A 15,834-nucleotide genomic window follows, 5' to 3' on the forward strand; every position below is an offset into this window, starting at 1 on the left:
CACCCGGCATATTCAGGAGGGCAGCCATCTTCCGCAGCTGATGATCGTGCACGTATTGCAGTACTTGAGAGCACGGTCAATCAACTGGCTGCCACCATGGCCACCAATATGGCCGAGCTCATGGCCCTACTCAAAGGCCCAAATCGCGCTTCTTCGAGCTTCACCCCACCTCCTGGGTACGGGCCAGCAGTCGATCCAAGCCCATGGGCCCAGCCGACCTTGATTCCTGATAATGGAGATACGTCTGCCCCAATGATAGTGAACGCGCCGGCGGCCCATTCGGTTAACAATCTTCCAGCACCACCTGCTTCAGCGACAATGTTGGAACCACCTACGCTCGTACCTCCACCGATCTCCACATCAGTCCCGGTTTCGGTCTCTGCGTCAGTCCCAGCTCCGACTTCCGCTGTCCCACCGCCGATCATATTCCTGCCTACAACTGCCCAGGCTCCTGCTCACACTACTGAACCTCCCCCGTACCAAGCTCCACAACCCCATATCGGCCTTTCTTACCAAGCTCCACCTCCCATAAATATAGCCTATTCTGAACCGGGCACGCCGAACCACGCGGCCCCTAGAGCTCCACCCACAAATTTTCTCCCGGAAACGGGGATTGAACAGGAACAGAGATTGAAGAAGTTGGAAGAGAATATCCGAGCCCTACAATCGGGCGGCTCCCGCCTCGATGCCGGCGACGGCGATTGGAGTCTTTTCCCAAGCATGCAACTACCCCCAAAGATTAAGGTGCCTGAATTCCAGAGGTACTACGGCACGACCGAACCTCGTCACCATCTCCGCCACTACCGGGGAAAAATGCTGCAGTACTGGGACTACGAAGAGTTTGTCATCCATACGTTCCAGGATAGTTTGGCAGGAGCGGCTCTGGATTGGTACATGTCATTGAAAGCTGCAGATATCCCCACGTGGGCAGACCTCTCAAGCAAATTCATCGACCAGTACAGGTACTGTGCGGAGACGCCCCCGACTCTGCTGGAGCTCAGCACGATGGAGATGACCGAGGACCAGAGCTTCGAGGCCTATGCAGTGAAGTGGCGAGCTAGAGCGGCGAAGCACGTCCCTCCGATCAGTGAGGCACAGCAGATCCAATTATTCCACTCCACTCTTAAAGGGGCCTACTACTTGCACTTGTTGGCCCACACGTCTTCATTCTCCAACCTTATCGACGTCGGAAAGAAGCTCGACATCGGCATTAAGCTCGGCAAGATAGAAGGTCCGGTCGAGAAAAAGGAGGGAGAGTCCTCGAAGAGGGCCGCCACTGGGACAACGGGAAACAGGAGAGGGAAAAACACGTCCGTCAACGCTGTCAACTCAGGGCACCAGGCTCCCCAACAATATTCCATAAGCTACACGCCCGCACCACCGGCCACTCAAGCGTATGCCCCACCTTCGGTGCATTATCAACAACAACCCCCAACACAGCAAGCTTACTATTCCGCTCCGCCGGCTTCCTTTCCTTCGTCGGTCCCGCAGCAATACGCCCATAATTATGCCCCTGCTCCTCCTCCGATTCAACAAAGTAGGCCCCCGGCTTCGACAACTCCTCAGCCGGTGCAACGGGCTCCGGTTCCGCAGGACCAACAAGGCATCGCAACACAAACGCGGCGTAAACAGTTCTCACCTCTGCCGGCTCCGCTCTCCCACATATACCGGCAACTCCTCGCGGGTAACAAGATTCGATCAATAGCACCTAACCCTGATTTCGACCCAACCATCCAAGATCAGAGTTGGCGCTGCGAGTACCATCAGGGTGCACCCGGTCACACCACTGACAATTGTTGGAAACTACGGGAGAGGATCCAACAGTTGATTGATGACAAGCAACTCACGTTCAACGCCGTCGAACCCCCGAACGTGCAATCAAGTCCTCTTCCCGATCACGGGTCGAGCTCGGGACCCAGCATTAACATGATCAGCGTTTGCGCTATAGGGGAGTACGAGACCGGACAGGAGGCACCGGCCCCGTTTGTGATCGAATATGTTCCTGCAGAAGCTGGTGTAGGGTACGCAGGGTTCGATGCCACGCCCGCCCCATTCGTGATAGAAGTCCCCGCACGAGAGCCATATCAAGACAGCAAGGTCCCGTGGACCTACGAGGGAAGTGTTGGGAACCTCGAGAGCCAATTTAGCGTCATGGGCGTGACGCACTCGGGTCGAGTCTATGAAAATCCGAAGGCTGCAAACAAAGGGAAAGCCCTGACAGTGCCCAGAGTCGCCCCGGAAGCTTCGTCTATTCCCCAGAAGAAGGTGACTGAAGAGGAGGCCGAGGCTTTCCTGAAGATTATCAAAGCAAGCGAGTACAAGGTTGTTGAACAAATGGGCAAGTCTCCGGCCCATATTTCGCTACTCGCCCTCCTCTTGGGTTCAGAGCCACATCGTGAAGCGCTTCTGAAGGTCCTGACAGCAGCGCAAATCCCCAAAGAGACGGCTCCGAAGCGGATTGAGGAGACTATCAATTCGATCTTCTCCAACAACATTTCATTTTCAGATGATGAACTTCCCTCAGAAGGGTGGGCACACTCGCGGGCACTACACATTGTCTGCAAGTGCAATAACTTTATCATCGGTCGGGTCATGATCGACAATGGCTCGGCACTCAATGTTTGCCCGGTTTCCACGCTGAAGTAGATGAAAGTGGACTTTAACCGCATCCGTCCAAGCAAAACTGCGGTTCGAGCCTTCGACGGCTCGCGGAGGGAAGTAAATGGAGAGATCGACCTGGTGATCGAGGTGGGTCCCTGCTCATTCGTTGTTACGTTCCAAGTCCTAGACATTCCGAACGCTTTCAGCTTGTTGCTCGGGAGACCGTGGATCCATGCAGCTGGCGCCGTTCCTTCGTCCCTACACCAAAGGATCAAATTCATCGCAGAAGATCGACTTATCACGGTCAAGGGTGAGGAGGACTACGCCATTTACAAGGAGACAGCTGTTCCCTATATCAGTATCGGAGACGATCAAAACCTCCCCTTCCATTCATTTGAAACCATCTCCGTCATTCGAGACTACGGAGAGATCGGTCCAACTCGCACTGACCGCATGGTGGGGAAGGTTTTGCTGCGCCACAATTACATCCCCGGCACCGGACTCAGAGCACATGGGCAGGGGATCAACCGCCCCATCGAGGTCAAAGAATACAAGAACAGGAGGGGACTCGGTTTTCGCCCTTCCTGTCACGAGATTATTGAGGCCCGCAGGGGCAAGCACCTTCACCGTCTTGCTGCACGCTATGGGAAGATCAACAGGGGCATCCCGGTTCAGCCGCTCTCCTACTTTTTTCCTGGGCCTCCACACATCGTCGGAGGTACACTTGACGGTCTCTCCTCGGATCCAGACAGCGAGCCTGTTGACCTGCCAAACATATGCGCCGTCACCGAGGAGACAACTCCAGGGGCTTACATCCGCCTCGCGCAGGAAAATGAGGAACTCAACAACTGGACCTCAGTCCCGCGTTACTCGGCTGTAATCGCCGATGTGTAAGGCCATCTATGTTTTGTTATTCCCCGCGGTCGGCATAGCCATAAGCCACACGACGGAAGAGGGATTCTTGTTATGGCATTGCGCCCTCATCATTAATAAAATCCCTACATGCATTTTTCAGAACTCTCTCGTCTTCTTTCTTTCTCTCTCACTTATTCGCAGCACTTTAAATTTTCTAAGACAATTTATTTAAATTGCCAGGCTCCACTCGAATCTGAGTTTTCGACGCGTCGATTCGAACCCATCCAAGGAACTCCTTGAAGAGTCCCGACCCATATACTTCGGGGAAGGACTCGACAAGGATGGTCGAGTGCCCGAGATAGAAGAGAGTTTGCGCCGCCTTGAGAACCGCCAACTCACTTCCGTGGAGCCGACAGAGGAGATCAATGTGGGTACCGAAGAAGAACCTCACATCCTGAAGATTAGGACCGGTCTCGACTCTACACAACGAGCCAGGATGATCGAATTCCTAAAAGACTACCAAGAGGTCTTTGCTTGGTCCTACGCCGACATGCCGGGCTTAGATCCGTCGATAGTCAAGCACTTCCTACCGCTTGATACAGAGAGGTTTCCACCCAAGCGACAGCACTTACGGCGGCAACGTGCTGGCCTTCTCCTTCGCATCAAAGAGGAGATTATTAAACAGATCAACGCAGGGTTCCTGGAGGTTTGCAATTATTCTGAATGGGTAGCGAATATCGTGCCCGTAGAGAAGAAGGATGGAAGAGTTAGAGTCTGCGTCGACTACCGAGACCTCAACAAAGCCAGCCCCAAAGATAACTTCCCCCTACCTCACATTGACGTCTTAGTCGACAACACAGCACGCCACACGTTGTTCTCCTTCATGGATGGCTTCTCCGGGTATAACCAGATTCGGATGGCCGAAGAGGACAAGATCAAGACGACGTTCATCACAATGTGGGGCACTTTCTGTTACCGAGTCATGCCCTTCGGCCTCAAAAATGCCGGGGCAACATATCAGAGGGCGATGGTCACGCTATTCCACGACATGATGCACAAAGAGATCGAGGTCTACGTTGACGACATGATTGCCAAATCCAAAGAAGGAGAGGACCACCTGGTTAATTTAAAGCGCCTTTTTGACCGCCTCAAGAAGTACAAGCTCAGACTCAACCCGACGAAGTGCACATTCGGCGCTAAGTCAGGAAAACTGTTAGGATTTGTGGTCAGTGAGCGAGGCATTGAGGTTGACCCGGACAAGGTGAAGGCAATCAGGGAGCTACGTCCGCCATCGACGGCCCGCGAAGTACGAGGTTTCTTGGGACGGCTGAACTACATTGCAAGATTTATCGCAAACCTGACAGACAAATGTCAACCACTCTTTCGTCTGCTTCGTAAAAATGCAGCAATTGAGTGGGACGAGGAATGTCAGAAGGCCATCGATACTATCAAGGCATATTTGGCTCAGCCACCAGTGCTAGTTCCGCCGACACCAAATCGTCCGCTGATACTTTACTTGACAGTACGCCGGCAATCCCTAGGATGCATGTTAGGGCAGGAAGACGAGTCCACGCGCGCAGAACACGCCATTTATTATTTGAGCAAGAAGTTTACCGAAGGGGAGTCTAACTACCCGGAGATTGAGAAGATATGTTGCGCGCTAGTATGGGTTATGCAGAGACTTCGACAATATACGCTCTACCACACTATCCGCTTATTGTCAAAGGCGGATCCCCTGAAGTACTTGCTCGATAGTCCATCTTCCATGAAGAACATTTCAAAGTGGCGATGTCAGCTGACGGAGTACGACATTGAATATGTGCCCCGCACATCAGTTAAGGGGCAGGCAATTGCAGATCACTTAGCGGAGTTCCCAATCGAAGACGATACGCCAATCAACTCTAATTTTCCAGACGAAGGGATTCTCCAAGTGGATAGTGAGGAGAACAAATTCGCATGGAAGATGTATTTCGACGGCGCAGTGAATTCCACCGGTTCCGGCATTGGTGCAGTGCTGATATCCCCCGACGGACGCTATTATCCGATTGCAGCAAAAGTCGATTTTTCTTGCACCAACAACGTGGCTGAATACGAGGCATGCATCCTTGGCCTGCAAGCGGCGATTGACTTCAAGGTGAAGGAGCTAGAAGTGTTCGGAGATTCTATGCTTACAATCTTCCAGACTCTGGGGCAATGGAAGACGAAGGACGAAAAGCTAGTGCCATATCACGAGTATCTTGAGGAGTTAGCGGAGAACTTCGAGAAAATCTCATTCACATACACACCTCGCATCAAGAACCAATTTGCAGATGCACTTGCGACGCTCGCTTCCATGATGAGCATCACGAAAGAAAACCTCATTGAACCACTCGAGATCGAGATCGCCAAAGGCCCTGCTCACTGCGACGCAATCGAGGCGACCGATGAGCAGCCATGGTACGAAGACATTAAGCATTTCTTGCAAACCGGTCAATACCCTACATTCGCTAACCGTCGTGATCGAAAAACACTTCGGCGACTCGCAGCACATTATTTCCTGAGTGGAGAAACTCTCTATTGCCATTCTTTCGACGCCACACTACTCCGGTGTGTTGACGAAGTCGAGGCACAACGTCTCATGGGAGAGATACACGAAGGAAGCTGCGGACCCCACATGAGCGGGCTTATGCTTGCCAAGAAACTCATGCATTTGGGTTACTTTTGGTCCACCATGGAAGCCGATTGCGTCAAACACGTCAAGCATTGCCACTTGTGCCAGGTGTATGCCGACCAGATCAAAGCACCGCCTAACGAGTTTCGCCCGATGGCAGCCCCATGGCCCTTTTCAATGTGGGGTATCGACGTGATCGGTCCTATCAACCCCAAAGCATCCAACGGACACCAATTCATTTTGGTGGCGATAGACTATTTTACCAAGTGGATCGAGGCCGTAACGCTTGCTTCAGTCACAGCAAATGCCGTGGCACGTTTTCTCAAGCGTGACATCATCGCCCGATACGGAGTTCCCGAGACGATCATCACCGACAATGCCAAGAACCTGAACAACAGGGTCATTGACGAGCTTTGTGAGCGATTCAAAGTGCATCACCGCAACTCCACTCCATACCGTCCCCAAATGAACGGTGCAGTGGAGGCTGCAAACAAAAATATCAAGAAGATCATCGAGAAAATGACGGTGACTTATAAAGATTGGCACGAGATGCTTCCTTTCGCGCTCTTGGCATACCGAATATCTATCCGCTCTTCAACCGAGGCAACCCCGTATTCTTTGGTCTACGGCATGGAGGCCGTCCTCCCGATCGAAGTGGAGATTCCTTCCATGGGGTCCTCGCCGAGACCGAACTTGAAGAAGCAGAATGGGCGAAGCAACGTTGTGAACAGCTCAATCTCATTGACAAGAAGCGACTAACGGCACTCTATCACGGCCAATGCTACCAGCAGAGAATGGCCCGAGCGTTCAATGCGAGAGTCTGCCACCGCGAGTTCAAACCCGGTGACCTCGTCCTGCGGAAAGTCCTACATATTACACCCGATTCTCGGGGCAAGTTCGCATATAAGTACGACGGGCCTTTTGTCGTCAAGGAAGTCTTCTCCGGAGGGGCAATTATCTTAAGCGACATGGACGGGACTGAAAATGCGCTCCCAGTCAACGCCGATGCCCTTAAGAAGTACTATCCCTGATTGGATGCTTCGTCGTTCTACAGCCGTTGCATGTCCCCGCAGCTACAACTCGCATTTCCAACACTTGTCTTCTTCCGTATTCTTCAGGCTGCGCGCCCGCCTTACTTCAGCACATTTTTCTATTATCAGCATTTATGCCATCTCCATCCAATCCTTCCATATAAGAACATCTCTGAGAGAAAAAGAATAATTTTCCCGCTAGGTTGAAAACCTCCTCGAGGCGGCCTAGGCAAAAATTAGGGAATGAGGGGCACGACTTAAAATCCCGCAAAGGGGAGCCGTGGCAAAAGGAGAGCATGAATTATATCCTTGCTAGGTTGAAAACCCACAAAGGGCGGTCTAGGCAAAAGTTAAAGGAACCGAGAGGTGCGATCGGACCCTATCTTGGGCGGTCGTAGCAAAAGGAGAGCATTCATGAGAGAAAAGTCAAAATAAAATATCCCGTCAGGTCGTCGCGCGTTTTGCGGCCTGGGCAAAAATTAGGGGAAATTGTCGGTTCAACCACGAAATAGCTGCGATACCTCGTGTGGAGCTATGACAAGTAGTGGTTTAACGGTTTTCAACGCAAGCAAACTCTCTTCGACTCTACGGGTTCAAGACATGCCTCGAAATGAGTTCGAATCGTCGTATCCTTGATTTAGAGGATTCCTAAAGATCCTTCCTTTTACCTTCATGCAAAAACTCTGCGGGCCATGCCCGTCTTGCAAAGGCCATTCCTTCAAGTCAAATACATGTCATACTCGGGGACGCGGTCACCCCTCAAACGGCCATAGAATCTAAATTCCCGGAATATCATTACATAAATTTTTTTACATATCGCAATTTCAGCAAGTTTTGCCCGACTGACAACGATCGTTGGTTATCGTTTTCCTGCATACAGGTCTGAGTGTACAGATCCCGAGAGGCGTCCCCCCGAGCGGGCGTATGTCTGTCTCGTTCGACAGGTCGCAGTCCCTATTCGGGTGAAGGACCCTAAAAGGAGCACACGTCAACTTCGCCAAACAAACCCATGGGCGCACGACCAGCGACAGGGCGCAATTATCACTGCATTATTTCAGCACAATACCGGCCTAACACCGAACATAAAGCCCTACGCTACCCCATAACAGTGATTCTTACTCACGCATTCACCGATCTTTGGACTTCGTGTCCTTATTTACTGTTTTCGGACTTCGTGTCAGCATCTACTGCATTCTGGACTTCGTGTCCATCTTTACCGCTTTTCGGACTTCGCGTCCAGGACTTCGTGTCCACATTTAATGCTTTTCGGACTTCGCGTCCAGGACTTCGTGTCCATCTTTACCGCTTTTCGGACTTCGCGTCCAGGACTTCGGGTCCATCTTTACCGCTTTTCGGACTTCGCGTCCAGGACTTCGTGTCCATCTTTACCGCTTTTCGGACTTCGCGTCCAGGACTTCGTGTCCATCTTTACCGTTTTTCGGACTTCGCGTCCAGGACTTCGTGTCCATCTTTACTGCTTTTCGGACTTCGCGTCCAGGACTTCGTGTCCATCTTTACTGTTTTTCGGACTTCGCGTCCAGGACTTCGTGTCCAACTTTACTGCTTTTCGGACTTCGCGTCCAGGACTTGGTGTCCACATTTACTGCTTTTCGGACTTCGCGTCCAGGACTTCGTGTCCACATTTATTGCTTTTCGGACTTCGCGTCCAGGACTTCGTGTCCATCTTTATCGCTTTTCGAACTTCGCGTCCAGGACTTCGTGTCCATCTTTACTGCTTTTCGGACGTCGCGTCCAGGACTTCGTGTCCACATTTACTGCTTTTCGGACTTCGTGTCCATCTTTATCGCTTTTCGGACTTCGCGTCCAGGACTTCGTGTCCATCTTTACTGCTTTTTCGGACTTCGCGTCCAGGACTTCGTGTCCACATTTACTGCTTTTCGGACTTCGTGTCCATCTTTATCGCTTTTCGGACTTCGCGTCCAGGACTTCGTGTCTATCTTTACTGCTTTTCGGACTTCGCGTCCAGGACTTCGTGTCCATCTTTACTGCTTTTCGGACTTCGTGTCCAGGACTTCGTGTCCACATTTATTGCTTTTCGGACTTCGCGTCCAGGACTTCGTGTCCACATTTACTGCTTTTCGGACTTCGCGTCCAGGACTTCGTGTCCATCTTTACCGCTTTTTGGATTTCGCGTCCAAGACTTCGTGTCCATCTTTACCGCTTTTCGGATTTCGCGTCCAAGACTTCGTGTCCATCTTTACCGCTTTTTGGACTTCGTGTCCAGGACTTCGTGTCCATCTTTACCGCTTTTTGGACTTCGTGTCCAGGACTTCGTGTCCATCTTTACCGCTTTTCGGACTTCGTGTCCAGGATTTCGTGTCCATCTTTACCGTTTTTCGGACTTCGCGTCCGCATCTTTACTGCATTTTGGACTTTGTGTCCACATTCATTGCATTCCGGACTTCGTGTCCGAGTCTACTGCATTCCGGACTTCGTGTCCTCATTTACTGCTTTCCAAACTTCGTGCCCGCATTCACAGTATTTTGGACTTCGCGTCCGCATCAATTGCATTTTGGACTTCGTGTCCACATTCATTGCATTCCGGACTTCGTGTCCGCGTTTACTACTTTTTAGACTTCGTGTCTCACTTAATGTCTCTCAAGTATGCGTCCACAGTTACTAATTTATGATTTTTACTATTTTTGCAACAGGCCCACATATTAGCGAAAACGAGGAGAATTGCCAAACGGTCGCCAGGACCAAACGAGGTGCTTCTTATAGTCTTTGGCTGCATCCTCTATCCGAGCACGCAACCAAAGAGGGGCAAGCTGTCAGCACCTAATTGCGGTCCATCGGCTCCGAGGGGGGCAAAATTGTCATTTCCCAATTTATCACCTTTTCTTAAAAAAAATTATTATTATTATTTTTAATTAAATTAAATATGTTAAAAAAAAAAAAAAAAAAAAAGATAAGAGTCGGGTAGGGCCGGGCAGGCCGGGCAGCGTTGACCGGCTGCCCGTGACCCGCCGGCCCTAATTTAAAAAAAGAAGAAAAAGATTCGGGCAGGCCGGGCAGCGCTCGCCGGCTGCCCGCGATCTTCGGCCGGCCCAGAACCCCAATATCGCGATTTCCGCGATTTTCGGCCAAATCGGTCGAAATCTCAACGGAAAGGTGATGGAATTGCAATTAAATGGAGATCGGAGAACTCGGAAAACCCTCGCCGGAAAATCCCAAAATTCTCCCCGATTCTGACTGTTTAAATGTCGGTGAGGCCCCAATCGACCACGGCGAAGCCCAAGCGGTGCCCAGAGCCATCTCCTGCGTCCATTTCGACCCTTATCGCGGCGTCCAGGGGCGAGAACCGCCGCCCGCAGCTCCGTGGCCGCCGCTGACCGCCCGATCCCGACCGCCCTTGGCTAACGAGCCTCGGCCCAGTTCGTTCTTTGCAGGCCCAGCCCGGAAGCTTGGCCCATTCAGGCCCAACGCCCAATCCAGCCCAGCATCTCTTCCGGGCGGTTTATCCTTTGGGCGGGCGCTCCGATCCGATCCGATCCGACCCGATCGTCCGGCGATTTTTTTTTTTACACAGAGAAGCCCCTCAACTTTCCAGATTAGGTAAATCCTCGACTTAGTGGCATGATTAGGACTCATTTCCTAAATATTATTGCTTGCTTGATGGATATAATGTGAATTAAGTGTTCTTGGGTCGCGTGGGAGATCGGATTTGTCCCGAACTCGATTTTACGAACTTTCCATTTTGTTACATTTCTGTCCAGAGGACTCATTTTATTTTTTTCAGATCTGCCTCGAACCCTAAAATTTATTTTCAACCAAATCCCGGTCATTTTACTATTTCCCAATCAGTCCTTGGATTTTGCAGAATTTCTCAAGCGTCCCAAAAGACTTTCCAGGTTGTTTCAGTTTAGTCCCTGGGCCATTTTTCACTCTTTTTAGGTCTGCCCCGAATTTCAAAATTTCTTTTAAAACAATTCACAGTCATTTTATTATTTCCCAATCAGTCCTGGAATTCCCAGAAATTTTCAAGCATCCCAAAGAACTTTCTAAGTTGTTTCAGTTTAGTCCTGGGGCCATTTTTTATCTTCAGATCAGTCCCGATTTTCAAATCCACTTCAAATAAGTCCTAGGACATCTTCAGTAATTTTTTTTTTGCACAGTTCTCATTTTTTTATAATTTTCAGATCAGTCCCTGCTCTTTTAATATCGTTCAATTCAGTCCCCTGGACATTTTCTAAAATATCTGACCCTTTCCTACTTGGATCACCCACCGACAATGTATGTGCCCATTTAAATATTTTATTTTTGTAATCATATATGACCATGTCGGAAATTAGAGTTTATTGGGCGGTCAATTAATGGCTATCTCGACGACTCGAAATCCGTAGACTAAGGCATTCGGTAAATTTCTAATTAACCCAAAAATTCTACATATGGGATAATCGGGACGTTAAATTTGGTTAAATTAAATCACTTGACACTTTTAAATGGATTGCACGAATTGATTAATAATTTGTAATCGCGTCGACAGTTCGAGAACCGTTAGTCATGCCTTTTTTTAAAATTCACAATCTCAAAAGCACCGAGATACGTACAACGTAATCTTGATTTTCATGCACACACATATTTACCGATTTAAAAGGCATGATTACCGGTTCTTGTCCTGCCGTAATCCTAGCGTAGGTTTGTGCATAGAATTGGTCAAAACATGGAAAAATGAATTAATCACAAATTCGACTTAAATCAAACATGGGCAATAGTCAAATAGAGGGTTAGGTTTTGGGTTTTTAGGTCAAAATACTTTTAATCTATAAAAGCCATATTGTCACGATACAGAGTAATCTAAAAACAACCCACACATTCGAGACTTGACTATGGACATCACGTCTGTCGGGTCCGTTAAAATAATGCCGGATGCTATATACCCTATCCATCATCCCTTTTGTTTGTTTTAAGGTAGGATTTGTATGCCAATATATCCCGGTTAATAATCAGTTAATTCACGTAAATTTGGCGATAACAAAATCCCATTGATTGTTTAGTTGAGCTTGCTTGTTACATTTTTTGCACTTGATTGTTATGCGGATCGAGCCCGATCCTTTAGGACTCGATTCACACTGGGTCCAACGCCCATAACCGTCGATCATGGGGTCCAATACCCCCATACACCGAGTGCGCATTTAATTTAAATTTCGGTCTTTTCCAAACTATACGGTGAGCATGAGTGAAATCATGACCAAATGCGAACCGACCGGGATTTAGTCATTATAACTTGTCTTTATTTATTTGAGAGAACAATGTAAGGTTTTATATTATACATATATTCATGTAAAATCCCGGTCGGGGAGTAGATGGTCAGAGTGTTTCTTCGAATTTACGGTGTGAAAACGCGTAAGATGAGCGAAACTTAATCATGCGGTAAATAAATAAAATGGCAAGCCTAGCAAGTTAGAGTACCGAAAGGGCGTGTGGGATATAGGCCCACACGTAATAGAACCCCCGAATTCGGAATTTCCAGTTCCGTACAAACCATTGCCTTAGCATCTTAGGTGTACCCCGTACCCCCAAGACCAAGGTAACTTGCCGGCCCTCGACCTTCGGGTCGTAAAATGGCAAGTGGCGACTCCTTCTCACGTGCGTCCGTCACGCGTCCCTGGGAAGGTGGACACTCCCAAGCTGCGTTGCATAGGCGCGCGCATGCGTGCCCTGACGAGACGAAATTCGGGTGCACACAAACCATTGCCCTTTACAGTGGTCCAAAACGGACAAAAAAACCCTTCGGTTCGCGTGGTCGACAATGGTTAGAGTGCTGGCCGCACTAAGCGGTAATTCCGAAGGAGTCCAACCACTGCCCCCAGACAGTGGCCCAAAACGAACAAAAAAACTTTCGGTTCGCATGGCCGACAAAAGCAACATGCTGACCCCACAACGTGGCAAAAAGTACTGTAGAAAACAGTACATCACTGTTGAAATAGTACCCGGCATGTGATTAATCCCGAAAAATCCATATTTTAAAGGAATTAATCCCTCTCTCGCACAAATTGCGTCTGCTCTTGTATCCAACAGGGTAGTTTCTTCCATCTGGAAGCTTTTACTGTACAATCACATGCGGGGTACTGTTTCAAAGTGATGTATTGTTTTCTACAGTAACTTTTTGCCGCGTTGTGAGGTCAGCTTGCTGCTTTTGTCAGCCACGCGAACCAAAAGTGTTTTGTCCGTTTTGGGCCACTGTTTGGAGGCAGTGGTTGGACTCCTTCGGAATTACCGCTTAGTGAGGCCAGCACTATGACCATTGTCGACCACGCGAACCGAAAAGTTTTTTGTTCATTTTGGACCACTGTAAAGGGCAGTGGTTGGACTCCTTCGGAATTATCGCAGAGTGGGGGCCAGTACTCTACCAATCTGATAATATGTCACTGTCTTCATCTTCTCTGAGAGAGCTCGTCTGAGTTGAGGAAGTGGCTTTCAGATCTTTTAATTCCAGGAGCACTTGACTCAGGCGACTCATGAAATCTGTGTCATCTTTTGCAGCTGACAGGAAAGAGGAAGCCTTGGCCTTGGCCTGGAGAAAAACTTGATGGTCATCCGTTGCCCTGTCAGAGACTAAAGCATTTTTTCGGAGCCAATTAATTATAAATTGGTGATCAAGATGGTTTTTGTCCAACTTAATTACATTTGAAAATTCTGACAAGCGACTGCAAACCTGTTTGGGAATCAGGCTAGCCGTAGAATGTCCAGTTTTGGACCAATGATAATCCAAAGATTTGAAAAAATTGGAGGAGCACGGGGAAAATGGTTTGGTTTCCCTGTGGTTTGTATTGAGAGGCAAAAGTAAAGTATGCCTCATGGATTTTGGCTAGCAGTATGTCTGGAATAGGACCCCAGAGTGACCACCAATGGGCAAACCAATAAGGGAATTTGGCTGGTGTTTTGAAATGAAAGAAAAGGAGCCAGGTGTGTCTGAATTCGTGGTTTTGGTACAGGAAAGCATTGTACCAGGCTTGTTGGTAATCCCAGTAGTAGTACATGGGATTGTATGGTAGGTTTGACGAAAATCTGGCTTGGAATTTGCAGATTTGGTTGGGGTTTCCCACATTCCATTCTTTAGGGTGGATGACCCATAGGATTTTAGCTGTAGAATGGGATATGGTGTTTGATGAATCAGGAACGAGGTGATGTTTGAATTCAACAGAACATGTTTCACTTCAAAATTTTCTCATAGTATTCCCGGGATTTTGAAATATCCGAAGGTTGAAAATACTAGTTTTTTGGAAACAATTTTGAAGATGAAAAGAAAGGGTTTTCATTGTAAAATCCTTCTTCCATTATCAAAATGTTTTGAAATTGATTTTTGGGAAACCATGGTGCTGTTTTAGGAGAGCTGGTTTCCTTTTTTGAAATTTGTTTTGAGATATCTTTTCTTGCTCTAGGAACGATTTGCCCAGAGCTCTCTCCCTTGCTGATCTCAGGCTTAGGAGGAGATATTCCATAAAGCACTAGTGCTAAATCTAGTTTATCTTTTAATGCAATAATCCATTGCTGGACTAGAGCATCGTAGCTTTTTCGAGGAGATTTGCTCTTTATTTCAAGAGCCTTATCCTTCTTTTGAGTTTTAGGGATTTTACCTGGCAGGGTTTGCATATTTCCCTGCTTGTCGATTTCATTTTGAAGGGTCTGTCGATAGGTTTTGATCTGGCTATCGACAGTGATTTACCCAATAGATGGCTGGCTGGAAGCCAGCAGCTTTGAAGCCGAAGCCTCTTGTTTGGAGGAATGAGTCCTCTAGCTCATGGTGGATCCTACAAGAACTCTCTTGTTTGGAAATCCGGGAGACTGTTAGTCTCGCCTTTTATGAACTCAATGTGAAAATCAAAGATGCTTAAGATCGCTTGCCATTTAGCAAAAATCTGTTTTGATACAATGTTTTGAACATCTTTTTGAAGAACTTCTTTAGCAGATTTGCAATCAATCCGAAGTAAAAACTTTTGGTTTAATAAATCAGATTGAAATTTGGAGATGCATAAAACAAGAGAAAGAATTTCCTTTTTTATGGTTGAATAATTTTTTTGAGTTTGATTCCAGTGCTTTAATGTGTACTGGACGATTTGTTCTTTTTCATCTTTTAGTTGTTTTAGGATTCCTCCGTATCCTTCTTTAGAGGCATCCGTTTCAACAATTTTGTCATCTTTTGGGTCTGCAAGTGCAAGCAAGGCAGAGTTTTCACTTGAAGCTTGATCTGCTTCACAATGTTTGTGTGCTCCTTAGTCCAAGGAGAAGGAGACTTCATGAGCCTATTATGGAGGAGTTTGCACTATCTACTTAGATTAGGATAAAAGTCTATAACATAGTTAAGACTTCCTAAAAACCTTTGTAACTGTTTTTTATCATGGATCTGGTCAGGGAATTTATCAGCAAACTGGATTGACCTTTCATTGGGAATAATGGTGCCCCTGCTGATATAATGCCCCTACTGAGCAGGCACTAAAGATGTCATTCATTATTTTTTGAAATTCTGATGGGGCGTTTTTCAGCCCAAAAGGCATTACATTCCATTCGAACTGTCCAAATGGAATCGTAAATGCTGTTTTGTATATGTCCTTTTCGGTGATTTGAATTTGCCAAAACCCTAACTTTATGTCAAATTTTGAATCATGAAGTTTTTGTAGCAAATCTTTTTTGTTAGGTATTGGATACCTAATCCACCGTAAGGCCTGATTGAGT

At 47.9% G+C, this 15,834-nt stretch overlaps 1 protein-coding gene across 1 annotated transcript; it reads left to right on the plus strand.

Annotated features, from left to right (window-relative positions):
* Positions 1-720: 720 nt before the first annotated feature.
* On the plus strand, positions 721-14,613 carry LOC116193693. The gene is made up of 5 exons (XM_031522436.1): positions 721-2,528; positions 2,808-2,959; positions 4,863-4,978; positions 14,188-14,285; positions 14,544-14,613. Exons 1-5 carry the CDS (start codon positions 721-723, stop codon positions 14,611-14,613), a joined length of 2,244 nt encoding a protein of 747 aa, XP_031378296.1.
* The last annotated feature ends 1,221 nt before the right edge of the window (positions 14,614-15,834 follow it).

Source organism: Punica granatum, chromosome 2 (assembly GCF_007655135.1).
Source record: "Punica granatum isolate Tunisia-2019 chromosome 2, ASM765513v2, whole genome shotgun sequence".
Taxonomy (NCBI): Eukaryota; Viridiplantae; Streptophyta; class Magnoliopsida; order Myrtales; family Lythraceae; genus Punica; species Punica granatum.

What these genes read in the sequence shown, in the direction of transcription:
- LOC116193693 (XM_031522436.1), top strand. Translation starts at nt 721, where the DNA reads ATGCAACTACCCCCAAAGATTAAGGTGCCTGAATTCCAGAGGTACTAC. An exon ending in GATGAACTTCCCTCAGAAGG is followed by an intron (nt 2,529 to 2,807) that starts GTGGGCACACTC and finishes GAACGCTTTCAG; the next exon opens with CTTGTTGCTCGGGAGACCGT. An exon ending in TTTGATGAATCAGGAACGAG is followed by an intron (nt 14,286 to 14,543) that starts GTGATGTTTGAA and finishes TTCTTGCTCTAG; the next exon opens with GAACGATTTGCCCAGAGCTC.